Source organism: Fusarium oxysporum, chromosome XII (genome assembly GCF_013085055.1).
Source record: "Fusarium oxysporum Fo47 chromosome XII, complete sequence".
In the NCBI taxonomy this organism is placed as follows: Eukaryota; Fungi; Ascomycota; class Sordariomycetes; order Hypocreales; family Nectriaceae; genus Fusarium; species Fusarium oxysporum.
In genome coordinates, this window is record NC_072851.1 from 1,177,489 (window position 1) to 1,198,885 (window position 21,397).

The window sequence follows — 21,397 nt, forward strand, 5'->3', positions numbered from 1 at the left end:
CGGATACCTTCTGATCACGAGCGCTTATGAATCTGAAGATCGGTAAGCTATTGATATGAGACGAGGTCACGGAGTTTGAATCCTTATGCTTTGGGGTAGGTTGAGGATTGTGTTTTGCCGTATGGGCTGCGCTCATGCTCTAGTTGATCTAAGACACTGCCAGCGGCTGAACCTATATGCTATAGACTGAAGACTATTCCTCCTTGAACACATCATACTTGTACTTTGACCCAGTGTGATCATCCCGGAGCCCAGATTGACCAATGCCATAGACATTCTCTCGCAGAGTATGACCCCCTTCACTAGGTATTTCGTGATACAAGCCCCTTCTTCGGAGCTCTGGCACTACTAGTTCAACCAGATCCTCAAAAGTCCCTGGCGTGGTAACATAACCAACATTGAAGCCATCCAAGTCTCCCTCCTCGATCCAACGCTCCATCTCATCAGCAACAGTCTGAGGACTTCCAACGGAGACTGGGCCCAGTCCACCGATGCCAGCCTTCTCGGCAATGACTCTTGGCGTCCACTTTGGAACATGTTCACTGGTGACAGTGAATGCATCGAGAAGACTTTGAACCTTGTGCTGCTCTAGAGAGTCCGCAGAGGTGAGTTCTTGGTCAAGTGGAATCTTGGATAAGTCGATGCCAGTCCATCCGCTGACGAGAACTAGTCCACCAATAGTTGAGGCGTACTTCTGCAGTTCCTTGAGCTTTTCTTGCGCTTCTTCATCAGTGCGACCAACTATGGGAGTGAAGGTCGCAAAGAACTTGAGCGATTGAGGATCTCGGCCTAGTTCAGCAGCCTGCTTCCGAATTGCCTGGATCTTAGGTTTGAGCAGTTTGGGTGAGTGGGAAGACACGAAGATGCCTTCTGCATGGGTTGCGGCAAATGTCTGACCGGCAGATGAGGTACCAGCTTGGAACAAGAATGGTGTACGTTGAGGTGAAGGGTCAACAATATGGCGAGTGTCCAAGTCAAAGAATTTGCCATGATGGTGGATGGTCCTGATCTTTTCGGGATCCGCATAGCTGTCGTTCTCTGTATCAGGGGAGATGGCATCATCTGCCCAGGAGCCTTCCCAGAGTCTGCCTTGCGGTCAGTGTCAAGTCCTACGAGGGCCATAAAAAAGTGACATACTTATACAGGACACGCAGGTACTCATCGGCCTGCTCATATCTCTCATCATGTGCAATAGGACTGTCCAGGCCAATGGCTTTGAAAGCCGCTTTCTTCCAGCTGGTGACAATGTTCCAGCCTTTCAAATGATGTTAGTCTCTCATGTGTGCCGTTTTACCACTCGATACTTACCAATTCTTCCTCTGGTGAAGTGGTCCAATGAAGAGAAGCGCTTTGCCAGGAGAAAAGGTGGCTCAAAAGATGTTGAAGCAGTGATGGCGAAAGACAGGTTCTTCGTCACAGCTGCCATGGCACTGATGGGAATAGTTGGATCTGTCATGGGCCATTGGGCGGCACGGCGAATACAGTTGTCTAGCTTCCCTTCATATGTGTCATAACCGCCATAGGTATCTGCCAGGAAGAGCGCGTTGATACCCCCCTTCTCAAGCAGCTTGGCTAGGTCGATCCAATACTGAAGGTCGCGCTTTGTTGCCGACTTGTCTACTGGATTCTATTTGGATTTAGCATTGGTTTGCTGCAAAGAGTGCAGTGGTATTGACCTTCCATTGACCTGGTGATAAGTGCCCAATCGTCGACATGTCAAAGGCATTGATGATGATTTTCTTCTTGAGATCATTGTTGCTGTTGTCGGTGGCACTCCCGTTCGTTGCTGGGTTGGGCGCCATGTCAGCTGCGAAAGAAATAAGCCAGTTCAAAATTACAGATTGTTTTGTAAATTGCTCAGGAGATGGGGGAATTGCAATGGTTGTCGGTTGAGCTGTATATGCAAATGCCATCCTGCAAACCCAATCCAAGTCCGAATTGCTTCCATATTTATGTTAACGAACCCCGCAAGTCCAATCACGCCTTCACATCTTTGATGCCACTTGAGTACAAATAATCACGTCTTCGGTAATAGCAGGATCTAAATCGAGTTGTGACTTGCTGAGACTCTTGCGTGATCCCGATAACGGATGTCACAATCATGATCAGACCCCGCGCCTTCAACGGACTCCAGATCAACTACCGTATGTTAAAACTCAAGACCTTAGCGAAGAACTAAACACATCAAACTACGTGAGCCTGATGGAGCATAATATCATGTACCTGTATCCGGACTGTGACATACAAAAACACGGATGTCAGCTTGTTGGTATTCGCATATCACCAAAAGAAAGCCTAGATTATTCACATGATGCGAAATGGGAAACAGAAACTGGTTTAACAAATCAATTTGTTTAACATAATTCGTAACACGTAAGCGAATGTGAGGTATTCTAGTAGTAATACATATAGCCACTTTCGACGAAAAGGCATGAATCAAAGAAGGTATCAGGTCAGCGCTCGCTAAAAACGTCCATCTTGTTCCTTCTCAACTGCCCCAGGCAGATATTTCATTCAGCAATCTCCTTTTGGTTCAATCTTTTATGCCTCAGTAAGGCTTCTGGCCGACAACATTGCCGGGTCCTGAATATCGAGCAACAGTGTACCATGCGCCCTTGGAGTCCTTGGCGGCGCCAATGCCGATCTTTGTTGAGCTCTTCCAGACACATTGAGCTGACGAACGGTTAGTCATGTATGGTGAGATGATACGGATTGATTATCTTACTGTAGTGGCCATATTTTGAGAAGTTACCCTTGGGGATAGTCTCTCCCTTGTAGTACTTCTTCTCGTTCAGCCTGAGACCTGTTGTCAGTTGTGTATCGTGCTAAGAGAGAGAGTTGACATACCATCCCTGAGCACCAGCAGTGATAGGGTTCTTGAAGCCGTTGCTTGCCCAAGCATATGCAAGATTCTCACCCTGGTTGGGACGGTCCTTTCCTGCAGAGTGCTGCATCTTACCAGCCTTGGCCAGCTTCTTAGCATAAGCTGTAGCAGCTGATTCAAGCTTGGAATCCCACACGATGGCCTTGACCTTGACATTTGAGCGAGCGACATTGTGAAGACGCAGAGCCTCCTGCTTATCAGAACTCAAAGCCCGAGTGAAGAGCCTTGCAAAGATGCTATGATAAGACCACGATATGCATAGAACGCCGGATCTTTGATAATCCGCGACAGATCGACTTCTAAAACCCACTAGTCTATCAACTTCACACTGTGGCGCCCCATTGCTGAGTAATGTCGTACTGCTGCAGGGGAATTGTAAGCCATTGAGCTCACGAATTGCGAGAACAAGCAGTATTTTAAGTTAAGATGAACCAATAAATAGCTATTAATAAGACGCTGTCCAAATTAATATGGATTCCTTCAAGGGACTAGTTTCACCGGCATCTCATCATCTGGCTTGAAAATGATTTGTTTGAGAATTTCTTTCTCTCTTAACAACTGCCTAGATATCTATGGGAGTACGCTGGAGTGTGTCCGCCTGGCATCTCATAGTCAGTATCTCGTCCCAAATCCCCGGTAGGCTATCGCCGATAATATTCAATCTTAGTTTTGGTTGCAGAAGATTGCGAAGAGCTTACCATTATTGCAATCAATGACGTTGGGTTTTCGGGTTGATAACCCGGGTCCCTGCACCCGTCGCCTTCGTGGGGTAGCACTTTAATTGCTCGCATATGAGCCAATCCTAGACACTTTAATAATTGATCACATGTCCAAAACCTCAAAAATCTTATCTCAATGCGAATATTTCTAAAGATCGAGATACACATTCAATTGAGGCTGAACCTCCAATGTTCTGGGCTCTGAAACGGCTTGGTTCAGGTACTATACCTCCGCGGTGCAGGAGCAGCTGATACAGTGCTGCATCGTCCACTGATGTGTCAATTAATGAATAATGCCCTGTACCGGCCACTGTTTTTCTTATCAAGATACCGCCCTGCAGGTCGCATGGCCGCCGGCCAGTGATCAACCGATTCTTATTCCCTCGCTTCAATGTTTGCACTGATAAGGGCGCAGCTGAGGCTGGGGTTCTTGGCCAATTACGTCCGTGCGTTCTTATCATTGCCCCCATGGGGAATTTCTTATCGCGCAGCTGCACCCGGGAATTGCTTATCTTGAGAGGCCCGCCGGCACTTGAACGGGTTCATTATCTTAGGTTTTGTAAAACGGCTGTAGTGTTTGGATGTATATAACAATGATGAAGATCTCAATGAAAATGGTTGTGGCAAATGCTCTTGTGATAGACTCTTGAATCCTAAACACCAACCATACTGCAAATATATCATCACAATGGCTGGTGGCGGCGGTCCTTCATCCGGCACAGTCGAGCCTCCTCTGAGCCAGGCCTACGGCTATGGCATCGTTGTTGGTCTCGGCTTTCTTTTTGCCCTGGGCATGATCTTCACGACATGGGTCTTGAAACGGTACAACCATGAGAAGCAAACCTCGGAAATGTTCAACACCGCTGGCCGAACGGTCAAGTCTGGTCTTGTTGCTTCAGCTGTTGTTTCCAGCTGGACTTGGGCTGCTACCCTCCTTCAATCATCTGGTGTCGCGTACCGATATGGTGTTTCTGGGCCATTCTGGGTAAGTCGACTGTTTGTGAATCGTGAAATATAAATTGTGACTAATAATTGCAAAGTATGCTTCTGGTGCTACCGTTCAGATCATTCTCTTCGCGACCATTGCCATTGAGCTGAAGAGAAGGGCTCCCAATGCGCATACATTCCTCGAGGTTATCCGAGCTCGATATGGCCGCATTACTCACTGCGTGTATATCTGTTTCGGTCTTTTCACCAACATTCTCGTCACTGCCATGTTGTTGACTGGTGGCTCTGCTGTAGTCACTTCTCTCACTGGCATGCACACTGCTGCAGCATGTTTCCTGCTACCTCTCGGTGTTGTGCTGTACACCATGTTTGGAGGGTAAGTCAGATTAGCCTCTAGGGAGGGAAACGTGTCTAACTCGTCAAATAGTATCAAGGCCACTTTCTTGACAGATTATGTTCACACCGTCATTATTCTCGTCATCATCCTCATCTTCGCGCTCACTGCCTATGCAACCGGCAGTGAACTCGGATCACCTGGCGAAGTCTACGATGCGCTCACTAAGGCGGCCAAGTCTCATCCCGTTGATGGCAATGCTGAAGGCTCATACCTCACCATGCGATCTCGCGAGGGTATCATCTTCTTCGTCATCAACATCGTTGGTAACTTCGGTACCGTATTCATGGATAACGGTTACTACAACAAGGCCATCGCCGCTCACCCCGTTGCCGCACTTCCCGGATACATCATTGGCGGTCTTTCATGGTTCGCTATCCCTTGGCTCTGTGCGACTACCATGGGTCTCAGTGCTTTGGCCCTAGAGACCAACCCCGCGTTCCCTACGTACCCCAACCGCATGGACCCTGCTGATGTCTCGGCTGGTCTTGTTCTGCCGTACGCTGCTGTTGGCTTGTTGGGCAAGACTGGTGCTATCTGCACTTTGATCATGATCTTCATGGCTGTCACTTCTGCGACCTCGGCTCAGCTCATCGCTGTTTCCTCCATCTTCACCTATGATGTTTACCAGTAAGTTTTTCGTGTACGAAAATTCGTACCTTACGCTAACGCTTCTCCAGGACCTACATCAACCCCCAAGCTTCCGGCAGCCGACTTATTGGTGTCTCGCATACGACTGTGTGTCTTTATGGTGTCATCATGGCCAGTTTCAGTGTTGGTCTGCACTACGCTGGTATCAGCATGGGCTGGCTGTACCTCTGGATGGGTGTCATGATCTCCGCAGCTGTCATCCCCGCTACTCTGACTCTTCTCTGGAAGCGCCAGAACTGGATTGCTGCTGCCGTGTCTCCCGTCCTCGGTCTTTTCTGTGCGCTCATCGCTTGGACTGTCACCTGCGCCAAGGAGTTTGATGGTGTTCTCAGTGTCGACAACCTCGGTTCTAACAACCCTATGCTTGCGGGCAACGTTGTCGCTCTATTGAGTCCTCTGATCTTCGTGCCGCTCTTCACATTCGGTTTTGGCTCAGATAGCTACGATTGGGCTTCTATGGCTGCTATCAAGCAGGCTGACGACACCAGCGACTCCAATGGTGACTCTGAGACTGCTGTCGTGACCAGCTTCGCCGTTGCTCCCGAGGAGGACATGGCCAAGCTCAATAGGGCCTCAAAGATTGCTAAGACAATGACCGTCTGCATGACAATCGCTTTCCTGATCCTCTGGCCCATGCCCATGTACGGAACATCCTATGTCTTCTCCAAGCCCTTTTTCACTGGCTGGGTTGTTGTTGGTATCCTCTGGCTGTTCTGCAGTTCCATCGCTGTTGGTCTATTTCCTCTCTGGGAAGGTCGACAAAGTCTTGTTCGTGTCTTCAAGGGTATGTTTGGAATGGGAGGATCAGATATTACGGAGGAGATACAAGGAAAAGCAGTGCACGAAGAAAAGATCGATGAATTTGAAAAGCAGTAGTAGATAGAAGATTGAGCATAGTTTAGCTTATCTTAGCATACCATGATATTTGTTAGTTGAAAAAGTGTTAATAAGCAAAGTCTTACGTCACCCAAGCCTACGATCGTGATACAAAGTGGAGGCGTGATTTATCTCCAGCAAGTTGCGACCACTTACTCAATTGTCACAGCCAGACACTGGCCATCTGTTTCAGAGTGTTTCCCCGACTAGTATTGACAGGGCAATATTCAGAATGGTTACTATAAATCTGGCCTACAGCGCCCCCATCAATCCAAGCGGTGCTTCTCCCATCTTGTCAGAAGCTCAAGTCTGGAATGGCCTCAAGCGCAAAGTCCGGAAAGCCCATGAATTTGTGGCTCCCATTCTTGAGTGCGAAGTCCTCAGTGAAGAAGATAAAGAAGTAGGCACAAAGGTCACCCGGCAGGTCACATTTGACAAAGAAGCGCGAGGTAGCAACGACACCGTTGTCAAAGAGGTAGTCCACGAATTCGCGCCGACTCGCGTCGATTTCTATCAACCAGATGGGAGCAAAATATTCAACATCGTTAGTGTTGACCAAGGCGGTAATCTGATATTGACCTTTGCTTTTGAATGGTGGCACCCGCAAGTCGAGGCAGAGAGCGAAGAGGCCAAGCAGTTGCGCGAGAAGTATTTCAAGGTGAGCCTTTTGCGCTGAACTTTGGAAACATAGAGCTGACTCGGCGTTGTAGATGGCCAAGGGGGCCGTGGAGGGTACTATCAATGCTATTCGTAAGTTCGTAAAACAAGACGAGCTTTGAGAAAGACCTAGGTCACTCGCTAGAAAAGGATACTGTTTGCTTTGCAGGCCGTAATGACAGGGTCCGTCGGAAGGGGGGTATCAATTCATCATGCAGAGAATATCTGAGAGAAGGACTGTACTATACTAAGAAATAGAAAAGTCACCAAAAGAAACATCGTTCGCTAAAGGAGTGTTTTCCTGATCCCAACTGATCCTCTGAAGAGACTGCGTCGTTGACCAATACTAACGCCCGGATCACAACGCAATCGTCTGCTCTCGAACAAACTTCTCCTCAGTTTCGGAACTCCTAATTGGCATGATCCAGATATCGTACGGAATAAAATCGCTACCGGGGCCAAGTCCATCCAAATCATTCCTGATTAGGCCTCGAAAGCGAACCTTCATATCCTGAAATGCAACATCGTGGTTTTTATGGACTCTATCATCCCAAATCCTACCTTCGCGCTGAACAATAAATCGAACAGCGTCAATATCGTGGAAGCCATGTATAAACTGAAACTTCGACATTGACATGCGACCGAATGTGCCGTCATGATCCCATAGCGTGAGGTTTCCAGGTGACTTTTCGACACTGTATTTGATGCCGTATCTTGGCCTTCTAGTGGTAGCCCCTGGTGTCTGATATGTGGCCTGAGGGAGAGGAGGTGGAGGCATAGCTCTAGTCGCTTCATTTGCCTCTTGTACAGGGGTTATGTCTTCAGTAGCCAGCTGGGTCTTATCAAAGAACATTGGCTCTGAAGTTGCGCGAGGATTCTGTGAGGTGCCGACATTAGAATCTCCAGGGGTCTCTGTTCCAAGCTCTGGACTGAGACGGGATCCTGGGTCGCTTTGTCGACTTGGAGGTGGTGACAAAGATTGAGAATCATCCTCCGTGTCAAAGGTTGGTGTTTCGACAAAATTAAGGCGCTGGACTGGTCGGCAGCTGCGGCCTGATGATGTGTATTTCTCAGTAATACCGTCTATAGCGGCGGTGGTCTCTGGACGTTCGGTCATCTGAGCGACAGGGGCAGTTGGTTCAGAAGAGACCGCAGTGTCGCTCGGAGGATTTATCGCCGCTGTGGAGTTTTGAGGAGGCGGTGTGATGTTGGTCATATTACCTGCCGATAAAGTCTGGTACAGTCAGTTGATAACCCTTTATGCATCATGTCTATGGACGGGTAGAGCGATAACACCGAGAAGACTACCTACTTGATTATCTGGTCCCCTAGGGCGTAGAAGAAGGGTGTCTGGATCTGGAAGGGTGGGATCATTATCTAAATCGTCTTCGTTCCATGGGTCTGTGTCCATTTCCTCGCCTGGAACTGAAGGTGACATTACTTCACTGACAGAAAACATGTTAGCTACAGTATAAAGTTTGAAAGTTGGCAATACCTTTGTCCAAGTGTCTGAGATCTCTGCCTCTCGTTACGTGCTGCTTGTTTCTTCTTGGATGGTGAGTTAAGACCTTTTTGATGTTCTTGCTGGTTATGGCGAAAAAAGAGTTGGGCAAGCAGCTTGACGATTCTAACACTTGGTCAGTAACATATTCTTGCAACTGCTTGGGGGTCCTACTTTTCATCATCCTGTCCCCAGATCAGTGAGTCCCCAGAAGAAGAGCTCTCGCTCGCTGGCCAATATTGCTGTCCTCGGCCTTCTATGACTGCAAATGTCTTCGCCATATACTCGAGGTCAACTCTCTGCCTTGCATCGGTCCACTTAATCAGGGAAACTCCGGGCACTCCATCACTGGTCTTATACCCCTCAATAAATTTCTTATAAGCCTGCACGAAGAATCGGCTGGAGGGATTGGACCGCGGATAACCTAATGCGATTTGGAGAGGGGTTATTTTTGGAATATTCCCGATCTTCTCCTTACTCATGGTTGATAGTGAATGTTGAAAAAACATGTCAGTCGGATAAGTATGATTCTGCTTGGAGTTGGATCCGGATGTATACTCAAAAACTGATGATAAGTCAAGACACTAAAGGAATAGAAATGCATTTCCGTGAGGGGAGGCCTCTGCCTGATTTTATGGTCAAGTCTGCCTCAGCTGAACACCCCAGCCAACTCGAAACCTGAAGAGAAAAGTATATAAACATTAAGCGCTCTCCAGAAACACCTAGGCCTCTGAAATTGGCCTCCAAACCTTATGACAAAAAGAGTCACCGAAATAAACAGTTCTAAGTATTTCTGCAACACAGACTCCACGACCATCTCGGCCTTCAACTAAACAATTAAAATTAGAGCTTTATAGCCCGAGTAATTTGTCCCCAAATGTGCAATCTTGGGGCTGTTTGGTCGGTATCGAGAAAGTGTTGGTTCAGGACCAACAGTTTTCTGCATGAGTGTACCCTCTGCACGAATTCAAGCCAATAGGAACAGCTTCAGCAGGCCAACAGAGGCTTGTGAGCTATAAATAGCATGTTTTCGCTTCTCTCTCCTCTTTCTTCCATTTTATCTGTTTCACAAGAATCCCCCTGGGCTTTTTACGAACAATTCTGAAGCAATTGCTGGTTATGGTGTGTTGTCGCTGCGGCGCAGCCTTTGCAAGGGTCAGGATCGAATCTGCTTTGCAAAAGGAGCCCTGATCTACGTAACTGCCAGTTAAGAAGTTGGATTCTTCGAGTGGAAGCATCCAATTATCCATAAGTTCAGCCTCTAGTCTTCTTCCTCGTTTTAGCTTCAAATCGGTGCTGCCATTGACTGATACTCCCCGATCGTGCCGGCTCACTTCGCCATGATGAAATTGTTATCCGATAGTGATGTTCCCCCCAATATTGCTTCCGCAGTTCATATCTCGGTTAACTGATTTTCCTGATTGCCTCTGACTCTATGTGCACTCTCATAAATGATACTGTGAATGCTAGCGCATCTTTTCTTACAATCAGACAGCATGAATTTTTCTAAACTTCTACTATACTTAGAACGAGATCTCCGCTACGCCACCTCTGCTGTCAACTGTATTCAGATGAACTCAATCGTAAGCTAGCTCCCTAGTGTGCTCAATTGATCCACAAACTGCCGGCATTGGAGGATTACATGTCCAACCTCCTTCGTGAGCTATGACAATCGTCCAGGCTTCTACTGGTCGCACATTTTCAGCACAACACAAAAACGTGTCGCGCGTTCCATTTTCTATTCCAGGCTTCCCAGTGACATGTACTGCATGAGCACGCGATAACTGATGAAAAAGACCATGATGTTGCCGACATCAGTCCGTCAATGACTCGGGCAACCGATTCCCTGTAGGAGCGGGGAAACGTTAAGCTTGATTACCCAAAAGTCAAGCTTATTATCCCACGTCCAAGAGAGTCGTTACGCAAGAACCTCTACCCATCAAACCCCATCAGGCAGGTGAATAAACACGCCGATCCCTCCCCGCAGCAAAGCCAAGTAGCCAAGCCAGCTCAGCCATTGGCCGACTCTGAGGAGCTTCCCAAGAGGGTTACAACCGCAAGGCATGACGACATTCACGAGAGCTATCCCGAGCTCAGGATCGTAAGCTTACCGACTGGGAAAGGAAGTTCATCCATCATGATAAGAGCTTTGGCAAATCAAAGACGAGCTTGGCTCGAGATGGGATCCTGTTTGTTGGGAATACCAAGGACCTAAGTGTTGTCTATGCAATGGTACCATTGTAAGGTAACATGACACTGCAGAATGGGGCTGGCCATGTTTGCGGGAGTTGCATTTATATCCGAAGCTTCCCATTGCTCCGCGATTACTTCCCCTCCCAGGCAAAGGTTGTGAAGTTCAATTGGCATTGAGCCTTCGTTATGCATTTCCGACAGCTCTCGACAATCGCAGCTTTCGCTGCTGGCGTATCTGCTTGCCAGCGTGATCTCGTCTTGGGCAAACGACATACACATCGCCAGCCACTGACCAAGCGCAATGCCGATTGGCCTCCAGTCTTGACGGAGCAAGAAACCCTTCTTGTCAATTCCTTTGACAATTCATCCATTGACAAGTGGTCTGACTACTACGGTCACCAGAATAAGCTGGCTGGCTATGGAAAAGAAGCTGCCCAGTGGACCGCTGATCGTTGGTCCGAGAGCGGATTTGATGCGCACCTGGCGGAGTACCATGTGTTCCTCAGATACCCAGTCAGTTCATCTCTCTATTTCACCGGCCCCAACGGTACAACAACCGAGGTGAACACCAAGGAGGAGGTGCTTGAGGAAGATGATGTTACAGGCTGGGATGTGCTTTCACAGCAGACCTGGTTGGCCTACTCGCCGACCGGAAATGCTTCTGCCGAATATGTCTACGCTGGGTAAGTCAAGTTTTCAAATAGCCTGGATGTTTGTTGCTGACTTTAGGCGCTAGCCGAGGCTCAATCGATGATTTTGATCGACTAGTCGAGCTTGGTGTCGATATTAAGGGCAAGATTGCTCTTATCAAATATGGTGGTCTGTTCCGCGGTCTCAAAGTAAAGAATGCTCAAGATCACGGAGCCATTGGTGCCATTATCTTTACCGACCCTGGCGACGATGGAAACATTACGGTTGCCAACGGTTACGAGGCTTATCCTGGTAAGACTTCTTATATGACTGCTCTGAAAAGCTCATGCTAAGTAAATGTCAGATGGTCCTGCTAGAAATCCCAGCTCCGTCCAAAAGGGCTCAACACTATTTCTGTCCACCCGTACCGGCGACCCTACAACTCCTGGCTACCCCTCCAAGAAGGACTCGCCTCGAGCTGACATCTCGGAGGTTATTGCCAAGATCCCAGCTCTGCCAATTTCTTACTCGGCCGCTCAGCCTCTGCTGCAGGCTCTCAATGGCCACGGCGTTACCGCTGAGAAGGTGAATCGTACTGCTTGGACAGGCGGTCTCGATGCCGACTATAGCTCTGGCCCTGCGCCTGGCGTGAAGCTCGCTCTCAGCACAGTCTCTCGTGATTCTATCGAGCCGGTACACAATGTCATTGGTGTTATCAACGGAACTAATGCCGACGAAACTATCATCATTGGAAACCATAGAGATACATGGATGGTCGTAAGTAAAATCGCGAGCAGATACTCACAAAGTTCATCACTGACTGATTAGGGCGGTAACGGAGATCCCAACTCTGGTTCTTCGATCCTCATTGAGCTTGCTCGCGCATTCAAGAAGCTCACTGATTCAGGCTGGAAGCCCAAGCGAAACATTGTTCTCGCATCTTGGGATGCTGAAGAATGGGGCATCATTGGCTCTACTGAGTGGGTTGAGGAGCACGTCAACTGGCTCACTGACACGGCTGTTTCATATCTGAACATCGATGTTGCTGTTAGCGGCCCTCGACCTAATCTCGGTGCTTCACCTGAGCTTCATACCTTTGCTACCGAGGTTCTCAAGAAGATCGTTGATCCCAACTTTGGTGGCTTCAATCAGTCCCTCTATGACGCTTGGCATGCTGCCAGCGAGGGTGACATCGAGATCCTCGGCTCTGGCTCTGATTACACTGCTTTCTTCCACCGCGGTATCAGCTCTCTTGATACTGGAAGCAGTGGAGGTGCCGGTGATCCTATCTGGCACTACCACTCCAACTACGATACCTATCACTGGATGTCGACCTTTGGTGACCCGGGATTCCATGTTCATACCGCTCAAGGCCAGTACCTGTCGCTGCTAGCTTACCACCTGGCCACTGATGACATCCTTCCCTTTGACACTCAGAACTACGCCAAGGAGCTTCGAGCATACTACGAGGATCTCTCTGAGTATGTCGAGAGCAAGGATGCCGATCTTGATCTCAGCGAGCTTGACGAAGCCATCGAGCACTTCAAGAAGAGTGCCGATGAGGTCAAGGCTCTTGAGAATCTTGCCCGTGAGCGCGATGATGACGTCCTCAAGAAGGTTGTCAATCATAAGTACCGCGACTTCCAGCGAGGTTTCATTTCTCAAGGTGGTTTGCCTGACCGTGACTTCTACAAGCACGTCGTCAATGCCCCTGGTCTAGACACTGGCTACGCTGCTGTTACCTTCCCTGGTATCACTGAAGGCGTTCAGTATGCTGAGGACGGTGACTTCTCCGTGGCTCAGGAATGGGTCAAGAAGACTGCTCGTGGTATTGTTGTTGCTGCGAACATCTTGAAGACATAAACTATGTCAGGGAAGGTTTAGAAAGCGAAGGACTTCATTTCAAGTCAATCATTTATGAACGTTATGATCTCATGGTTATGATAATTATAGTACTTGCACAGCATTCTAAGGTGTTTTGGCTGGTGCCGGTTTGGGGTTTGATTGAGCGGAGTTATATGGGCACAGTCACAAGAGGATAGGAGGTGATAGTAAACCAAAAGAAATGGAGACAAAGATTCAGATGCTTCTATCCTTGTATGATGCTTAATCATTGCTATAATCCCTTCCCCCCGGAAGTCCACATAGAACTCATGAACCATCAAGATCAACTTGTTACGTGTTTCAAGCCAGAACATCAGACAGTAGTTTTGTGTTCTTTACGTACATTGAATATTCTCACCGTAGTTGAAGAATAGATATCTTGTTGAGGCGCGCCGTCTGCAGGCGTTCATAGGTGCCAAAATCGAGAGGCTGTCACGTCTCCAGCCTGATGGTCTATGAATCCGCGAGATATTTGTTTCGGATTCGTATACACAAATAATGTATGTAAGATTTCAGGAATCTCTGATTCAACTTTTGTCGCAATATGATGAGAGCTTGATGGCTGACTACTCAAGCGAGTCTTTCCAGGCGTCGGCCAGCGGGGTCATCTATAACCTTCCGCCAACAGCCTGACCTGTTAATCATGTTCTATAACCCATTCTTCTCATTTCCAATATTTTCTCTGGTCTTACCAAGCCGCCGAGAAAACGTACGCAACTGCCGACAGATGTGTAATTGACGCAGCTTGGCGCTTGGCATCACCGTTTCGTTACCTTGGCGCCGAGAATTCTAGAATCCACGTGGTGAATCTTGTTCAACTACACGATACGACACTTCAGGTTGCATTACGCGTCTAGGTCGATCGAGACTCATCTGTCAGTGTTCTTTGTGTCTTGCGACATGTCTTGATGTTTACCAATAGATGATAAGCATTCTCTAAATCAGAGGGTGTATGGTATCATGTATTCGATTCAAGATATCCCATCCACCATCGGACATAAGGAATGCAACAAAGGTAGGGCACAGACATTCAAGATCTGAGCCACGCATCGGATGCTGCGGAAGAGATGCGATTGACACTTTCTTGGCGCATCTTGGCGTATAAGAATTGATAAATCCTTATATGGCATCGGGTCTCGCAGCGTAAGATGTCCGGTGGCACAGTAAAACGGCGGTTTCCCAATCAGCAATAGAATAAACCAGTGGGTGTTTTGGGTGTTGCATTCCTTTTTGCCGTAATTCCGAGTAGTGAATAATCCCAGCGGCCATGCTTTGATTCCGTGTGAGGGGACGCAACAACGATTTTGACTATGTAACCTTGGAGGTGCGGCAGATGAAGGCGGTATGCAGTGCTCACTCGGGGTTGTGATATGGCCACCAATTAACGAGTTTGGTTGGGAGCGGGGAAGATTACAGTGAGCACAAACCTAAATTAGGCCTGTTCAGTAGCTCTGATCAACACCTTAAGTCGTTATTGCAAATATTCACGCACTCGATACTAACTGGGACAATATTGATGTAAATCTACGCTGCATATTGATAAGAGTATGGTACAGTGATGATGCCAGACTGTACCAAATACCACGACGCAACCACCACTCTCAAGGTTTTGCCACGTGGATGACGCTGCATGTTTTGTCAGCCCAAACTCAGCAAGGCTGCTACGTAGTGGACGCTGGTCCTTTTAAGCTTAGCCATCAAGCTTACCCCTCTCCCGGGTACAGAATCCATCAGAACTCAGAAAACGCCAGAACCAACAAGGAACAGTCCAGTTCTGAATCCCCAAAAAACTTGGAGTGTTGGTGTTGCATTGTATCAGCCAAGAAAATGGGGGAATGGGATAATCACTAATCACCTGCTCAATTACGCTTCTGTTTTAAGTAGTGACTCCCGGGACTACGAGATCAGCACTAGTCAGAGTTGCGCTGCCACCTCCGATGACAAGTCCATTCACGATGTTTTGAGGGGGAGGCGCTGGAGGGGTCAGTGTTCGTCACTCAGCAGGGCTCCGGAGCTTCGGTACTGGAAAGTGTTTTTACTCCCTATGATGATTCCATTTTCGTGATCAACAAACCTCGTGGAGGTCGGTGGCTGCAGCAACGTCGCACAGGGGAGCCGAGGCTTTGGGATGGGCTCAAATATTGGACGCCATCAAACGCTGCAAAGTGAGGATCGGCTCTTTTCATGTCAGATTCGGGACACAACAGCCATTCAGGCTGATCCTCGACCTACAAATTGGGTTGCACTCGGGGCAAAGACTCCCTGGCCCCTACCTCCCATAGCAATGCTGACTCGGGGTGTTTTTCCCTGTTTGCGAGACACAATAACCCAACTTACAGATCGGCATTTCACCCTTGTCGTCCAATTAAAGCCAAGGCTGGGCAATAAAGCTTGGTCTCTTCTTCTCCACGTCCATGCGTCGACCTTCCCGTAAACGCTTAGAGTCATCGCAGATCGTGAGCTTTGGTTCATTTCCTCCCCCGCATCGCATGGGCTAGCTTTGGGGTTTGGGGGGGCTTGCGGGCGTTGACGTACGAGGCGGGTTGAATGGAAGAGTTGTCTACGTGGTAACAAAAGCCCTTGCTTCTTCCCCCTCAGACTTGTTTTCTTCTCTTGTTCTGCTAGTAAAGGCAGTAGCAAGCTGTCATCTCCGCGGAGCGTAGAGACTGTTTCGCTATTCTAGACTTGTGTTATAAGCTACTGTTCCTGCACCATGACTACTGATACCACGGCGACACCGCCGAGTGAGCAAGAGAAGCCTACAGCTGTTGATGTCGAGAATGTCGCGTCGACGACGCTGTCCAATGTCGGGGGCGGGGCTTCTGTCGATGCTGAGCGAAATGCACTCTTAGCTGCCCTTCCTGACCCTGATGAGGGCAAGAGTGAAGAGGAACGACGCGAGATTGTAAGTCGTTCAACATATAATCCGTATCCCATCGAAAATGAATGATGCTGACAATGATACAGGACAGGAAGTTGGTCTGGAAGGTCGACCTCTGGCTTATCCCCTGGCTATCGCTGCTCTACCTCCTCTCGTTCCTGGATCGAACCAATATTGGCAATGCTCGTCTCGCAGGCATGGAAGACGACTTGGATATGGGGCCAGGAGATTACAATGTCGCTCTCACCATCTTCTTCGTCAGTTATGCCCTCTTCGAGCCAATTACCAATGGTCTCCTCAAGCGCTTGACACCCCGCATCTTCTTCACGGGCATCATCATCGCGTGGGGTGCCGTCATGACTCTCATGGGTGTCTGTCACAACTACCCAGGTCTACTGGCAGCTCGCTTCTTCCTCGGTGTCGCGGAGGCTGGCCTTTATCCTGGTGTCAACTATTATCTCGGTTGCTGGTACAAGTCATCTGAGATTGGTGCACGCGCCGCCATTTTCTTCTCTGCTGCTGCTCTGGCAGGCTCTTTCGGTGGTCTCCTCGCTGCAGCTATCGCTAAGATGGACGGCATTGGCGGTAGACCTGGCTGGGCGTGGATCTTCATCCTTGAAGGTCTCGCAACTGTCGCTGTCGGTGCCTTCTGTTGGTGGATGGTCTTTGACTGGCCCGACACCGCTCGGTTCCTCTCCCCAGAAGACCGTGTCCGTGTTCAACGCCGCCTCATCCTCGATCGTCAAGGAAGGACCGCCGAAGACTTCGACAAGCGTCATATCTGGGCTGCCATGAAGGACTGGAAGACATATGGCTACATGGTTATCTATATGGGCTCGCTGATGCCCCTGTACGCCTTCTCTCTCTTCCTGCCAACCATTCTCCGAAGTATGGGACATGTAGGCACCAAGGCGCAACTCCTATCGGTTCCTCCATATGCTTGCGCTGCAGCCGCTACTGTCTTCGTCGGATTCCTAGCAGACCGAACCAAATGGCGTGGCTATTGTAATATTGCCACTGTCTGTGTCGGTATCATTGGATTCACCATGCTGATCGCTTCGGCTGACCCGCACGTCCAATACGGCGCTGTGTTCCTCGGTGCAATGGGTAAGTATACAACACTGGCTTCTTGAGGCATTTACTAATCGAGAACAGGTATCTATCCCACCGTCTCAAACACCGTGTCATGGGTCAACAACAACATCGAGGGTTCATTGAAGCGTGCCATTGTTCTCGGTATGGTCGTCGGCTGGGGTAACCTCAATGGTGTCGTCTCGTCCAACATCTACCGTGAGACCCAAAGGCCTCGCTACTTCGCCGGCCACGGCACGGTCCTGGCCTACCAGATCCTATTTCTTCTAGGAGGTTCCATCTTTATGCACTTTGCACTTAGATTGGAGAATCGACGTCGTGCTAGAGGATCATTGGATGCCAAGTATGCTGCCATGACAGACGAGCAGAAGTGGATCAGCGGTGATGTGCGTCCTGACTTTAGGTACACTCTCTAGAGAACGCAAGGACATTGGTTACATTGCGCTTTGTTTCTATGTTTCTTTTGGTGACTCCTTTAGCAGGATAGCTGAACTGGTATGGATTGGATGAAGGTACCGTTATGATTATGTAGTACTCATAGAATACTGTTAGTACTTTCAATGTCTCTGATACTAGAATAATGAACCATTCAGACTTATGCAAGCTTTCTCGCCTGCCTATGATGTATTGAGACCCCGCTCAATTCTGAAGATGCTCGGATGCTTCCGTAAGAGCAGACAAGGGTGTGAGACAACGACAAGATGTTCCAGCTGAGTCCATATGCTGAGGGTATCACAAAGAATGGTCGAGACCGCGCCACATCTGTCTATATTCTTGATACTGACCAAATCATGCACTGGGTTATGAGTGCACAAGCCGGTAACAGATATTTGTGCCCTACTTCTCATTGTTCTCGAAAAGCACACCGACTCCATCATGGCATCGCTCACTATGCTGTGAAGTCTGTTTGCAGACCCTTCTACGCTATCAGTCGTTCGATTACAGTATGAATCATGTCTTCGTGTCACTAGAACAGACCCCGCTGTCTCTTTTGATGCAGGGCTTCTAGTGGTATGACTTAAGACAAGTTTCTGGTAGCTAAAACATATGTGATCTAGACAGTTGAGAAGCATATTTCCTACACATCACCTTAGTTACGTCTTTCGAGAGACTGCTCCGTGATATCCTAAGCTTTGAACTATGTGAACCGACGACAAGACTTTGTGGTTTCCATAGACTAGAAGGATAAGATAGCGCAAAGTATCAAGAAGGTCCTGAATGATGAAAAAAGTCAGAAAAGCTCCCTATTTGTGACTGCTCGTGGTCTCAATCTGCACGGGCGACACAATGACACAAAATGAGAATCAAGCCTAGACAGTTTTACTCGAGGAGGTCCCATCACTGCCATATCTGTAGAACCTCTTCTATCAATATGAAACAACCTCCCAATAGTCCCTCCTTCACTTTTCCTCTTACCTTTGCCCTGTTACTTTCTATAAGAACCGTCGAATCCGCTCCTATGTCGGTTGATAACTCATCACCCACTATCATAAGACAGACACTCAACAACTCAACAAAGTACAAAAAGCTCTCAGCTCAATCCAATAAGCCTATTGCACTTTCCCATTCAAAATGAAGTTCTCCATCGTCCTCGCTGTTGCCGCACTCTCGGCCGAGACCTTTGCGTGTGCCAACATTGGGCAAGTCTGCCAGAAAGGCGACCCAGATGTATGCCAGTGCGATGCGCCGCTTACCGTAAGTCCTACTATCTTCACTCATCCGTATATTTGACTGCTTATATGTCGGACTTTCTAGCTGTCCTGCCGAGGTGATCTTGCCACTCGTCCTGGAGGCGGTGAGTGCCCCTGTCGATGGCTCAACGGCCATTTTCTCCGTACCCATAAGAATTCTTCTGATCCAAGTAGCTCGCCGCTTTCACTACCAGCTTGGCGACATTTGTCCCCTACTCAAACGAAATGGACGGTGCGTCAATGGGAAGTGTGTTCCGGGCCCGCGTCTGACGGCGGTTACCCCTACGCCTACTCCTGAGTAGTCGATACCGCAGATCAGCAGCCTACCATGCATCCCAACCGGAATGCATTACTCTCGTTTATATCAAGTCGGGCTATTGGGCCAGAGCTAGTTAGAGTTGACAATATGAACCCAAATATGACGAGTTTACCCTTAAGATATTCCAATCTCAATGCTTGGAATGCGCAAAATTGAATTGTCTGGGCTGTAAATAAATAAGAATATGCTCTGGTCTACTTTACAGTAAAGCTTCGTAGGTTTCTAGCACCGCCTTTGAAGAGTTCTCCGTGCATGACTCCGTGCACGTACGCCTCTCCCACAAGTGTATATGTCTCATCGCTCTGAGGTCGCAATAGGTAGGGTACCTTCCCTCCAAGCAGGATACAGACTTCATCTCCTGGCTGCATATCCAGTGGACCTACCCCAACAAAGCCCGTGGAAGTCATAAAGGCACGTCTCGTGTGCATCCGCATAAGAGCGGAAGCATAGAAAGAGCCTTCTGCAGACGAAGCCTCTCCGGCTTCCTCTCTTCCAAGTGTGTCAGGACGCTGAATTTTCTCGACTTCTTCTGCACACTGAGATCCCCAACCCTGATATGGCACCGTAGTGAAGTAAGTAGTACCATCGAGTATCCCGATGCGCGCAGCATCTAAGCGCTCTTCCCCAACCCTGATTCTTGGTGAGCTATCGCAAAATCTTCTGATGCTTTTGAGCCATTGGTTGGCTGCAGCCTGGTTAATGGGTTTTAACCAGTTTGGGTCCCAAGTTGCGCCGATGTCTTTCACTTTATCCACGTAAATGCCTTCAAACGTCGCTATGTCGAATTGGGGAAATTTTGGTACAGCGGTATATGTTCCTGACGCCTTGAAAGGAGTATCCCAGGCTGGCTGGGCGTTCGGATGCAGAACATCCATGCTCCAGTCGGGTACCCAACTGGGCAGAGAGGCAAGTTTTCTAGGCCTTTGGCAGTACATGAGAACATCAATAGTGCCTTTTTCTAGAATTTTACAGGCTGTTTCTCTGTACACTTCTTCAACTGTCATAGAGTAGTCTGGGAACAAGTTAAAATGATCCCTGTCTCCAGTTAGGTTTAGTAATGCAAAGATGCGATCCCGCGGATCGGTCGCGTGTACAACGTTGTAGTCGACTTCCAGAGTGAGCGATACTGCGACGACCTGTAGAAGGGGTTGGCCCCATGGACTCTCTCCATCGGGAGTATAGACATAGTGCCATCGTCTGGTGAACAGGCTATAAACATAGCTGTTGAGGGGAGTGGAGTAGACATAATTCAGATTCCGAATCAGCATCTCAAGCCCATCGACGGACTTCTTTCGCGCGCGACGTTGAACAATACTCGGGGCTTCCAGCGTCTGATCTATGAGATCGTACTTCACAATCCAGCCACCACAGGCAATGGCAATACGCCGACCAACGGCAAACTCCTGCATGATCCAAAGACGTTGCCAATAGCGTCGTTGACAGTAATCATGGAACGCCGTTTTAGCAGCTTCTATATCAATGGAACCTTCCTCCTTGTTGCCAGAGTAAAGCTTACGCAAAGCCTCAAGGTCGTTAGAGCGCAGGGCTCGGCCTGTGTCGCGCATCAAGCGGCATATGAGATCGCTGCTCTCATCACCATTACCCAACCATGCGATCACCTGATCTGCTTCCCTGTAGATATGGTGCATTTGATGAACCTGGCGGCTCTTTTCGACTTCGTCAGCTTGGTTGATACACAGCTGATCGACCCAAAGCCATCGAGGCTTTTTGCGAAACCGTAGACGTCGAAGGGCATTCTCGACGGTTGAGCTAATGTCTATTGTCGTCCCATCAATGCTAACCAGCCTTTTGGGGCTGCTTGGAGATTCCCAGACATAAGATAAAGCTGTATATGGCTGAGAGTCGCCGCGAACATATTCCTCAATATTGCACACGAGGAGATCTGGTCGATCGGGATCAGAAGTAGGTTCCGACGGAGCAGGCTCTAGTTTGATGAGTCTGATCCAATGGTCAGGATCTTCAAGTTGACTGTATTTGATATCCGAATACATTTCGAGTATTCATTCAAGAATCGCATTAGAATAGGAATAGTTCGAAAGTAAATCACGGCTATCCA

The 21,397-nt window shown here is 48.5% G+C and overlaps 8 protein-coding genes across 8 annotated transcripts; 4 read left to right on the top strand and 4 right to left on the bottom strand.

The window, feature by feature from the left end:
• Positions 1–193: 193 nt before the first annotated feature.
• Positions 194–1,802, bottom strand: FOBCDRAFT_150386 (luciferase-like domain-containing protein; the record flags this gene model as incomplete). The annotated part of the gene is made up of 4 exons (XM_031193654.2): positions 194–1,085; positions 1,138–1,255; positions 1,309–1,627; positions 1,677–1,802. The coding sequence occupies 4 exons, from the start codon at positions 1,800–1,802 to the stop codon at positions 194–196; spliced, it is 1,455 nt and encodes a 484-aa protein (XP_031030275.2).
• Positions 1,803–2,333: 531 nt separating this feature from the next.
• On the bottom strand, positions 2,334–3,268 carry FOBCDRAFT_324884 (CAP domain-containing protein; the record flags this gene model as incomplete). The annotated part of the gene is made up of 4 exons (XM_059612122.1): positions 2,334–2,673; positions 2,726–2,796; positions 2,848–3,074; positions 3,245–3,268. 4 exons carry the CDS (start codon positions 3,266–3,268, stop codon positions 2,549–2,551), a joined length of 447 nt encoding a protein of 148 aa, XP_059466394.1. The 3' UTR covers positions 2,334–2,548.
• Positions 3,269–4,231: 963 nt separating this feature from the next.
• Positions 4,232–7,380, top strand: FOBCDRAFT_254570 (uncharacterized protein; the record flags this gene model as incomplete). The annotated part of the gene is made up of 9 exons (XM_059611130.1): positions 4,232–4,588; positions 4,644–4,927; positions 4,979–5,575; positions 5,626–6,380; positions 6,569–6,593; positions 6,731–7,130; positions 7,183–7,222; positions 7,299–7,312; positions 7,348–7,380. The coding sequence occupies exons 1-9, from the start codon at positions 4,292–4,294 to the stop codon at positions 7,378–7,380; spliced, it is 2,445 nt and encodes an 814-aa protein (XP_059466395.1). The 5' UTR covers positions 4,232–4,291.
• Positions 7,381–7,487: 107 nt separating this feature from the next.
• FOBCDRAFT_245965 (uncharacterized protein) lies at positions 7,488–9,112 on the bottom strand (the record flags this gene model as incomplete). The annotated part of the gene is made up of 4 exons (XM_054707835.2): positions 7,488–8,363; positions 8,442–8,574; positions 8,625–8,756; positions 8,805–9,112. 4 exons carry the CDS (start codon positions 9,110–9,112, stop codon positions 7,488–7,490), a joined length of 1,449 nt encoding a protein of 482 aa, XP_054563810.2.
• Positions 9,113–9,382: 270 nt separating this feature from the next.
• On the top strand, positions 9,383–13,316 carry FOBCDRAFT_245966 (uncharacterized protein; the record flags this gene model as incomplete). Its single annotated transcript, XM_031193660.3, has 7 exons — positions 9,383–9,410; positions 10,158–10,213; positions 10,522–10,731; positions 11,025–11,506; positions 11,560–11,765; positions 11,818–12,230; positions 12,282–13,316. The coding sequence occupies 7 exons, from the start codon at positions 9,383–9,385 to the stop codon at positions 13,314–13,316; spliced, it is 2,430 nt and encodes an 809-aa protein (XP_031030281.3).
• A 2,717-nt stretch (positions 13,317–16,033) lies between these two features.
• FOBCDRAFT_171891 (major facilitator superfamily domain-containing protein) lies at positions 16,034–17,823 on the top strand. Its single transcript, XM_031193661.3, has 3 exons — positions 16,034–16,242; positions 16,305–17,325; positions 17,374–17,823. Exons 1-3 carry the CDS (start codon positions 16,051–16,053, stop codon positions 17,724–17,726), a joined length of 1,566 nt encoding a protein of 521 aa, XP_031030282.2. The 5' UTR covers positions 16,034–16,050; the 3' UTR covers positions 17,727–17,823.
• Positions 17,824–18,882: 1,059 nt separating this feature from the next.
• FOBCDRAFT_282347 (uncharacterized protein) lies at positions 18,883–19,303 on the top strand (the record flags this gene model as incomplete). The annotated part of the gene is made up of 3 exons (XM_031193662.2): positions 18,883–19,005; positions 19,066–19,105; positions 19,176–19,303. The coding sequence occupies 3 exons, from the start codon at positions 18,883–18,885 to the stop codon at positions 19,301–19,303; spliced, it is 291 nt and encodes a 96-aa protein (XP_031030283.1).
• A 211-nt stretch (positions 19,304–19,514) lies between these two features.
• Positions 19,515–21,332, bottom strand: FOBCDRAFT_150642 (heterokaryon incompatibility protein-domain-containing protein; the record flags this gene model as incomplete). Its single annotated transcript, XM_031193663.2, has 1 exon — positions 19,515–21,332. The coding sequence occupies one exon, from the start codon at positions 21,330–21,332 to the stop codon at positions 19,515–19,517; it is 1,818 nt and encodes a 605-aa protein (XP_031030284.2).
• Positions 21,333–21,397: the final 65 nt, after the last annotated feature.

Bases quoted from the DNA above. Each gene is read 5' to 3' on its own strand.
- FOBCDRAFT_171891 (XM_031193661.3), top strand. From the start codon at position 16,051: ATGACTACTGATACCACGGCGACACCGCCGAGTGAGCAAGAGAAGCCT. The intron at 16,243-16,304 runs GTAAGTCGTTCA...ACAATGATACAG, and splicing joins AAGAGGAACGACGCGAGATT to GACAGGAAGTTGGTCTGGAA. The intron at 17,326-17,373 runs GTAAGTATACAA...AATCGAGAACAG, and splicing joins TGTGTTCCTCGGTGCAATGG to GTATCTATCCCACCGTCTCA.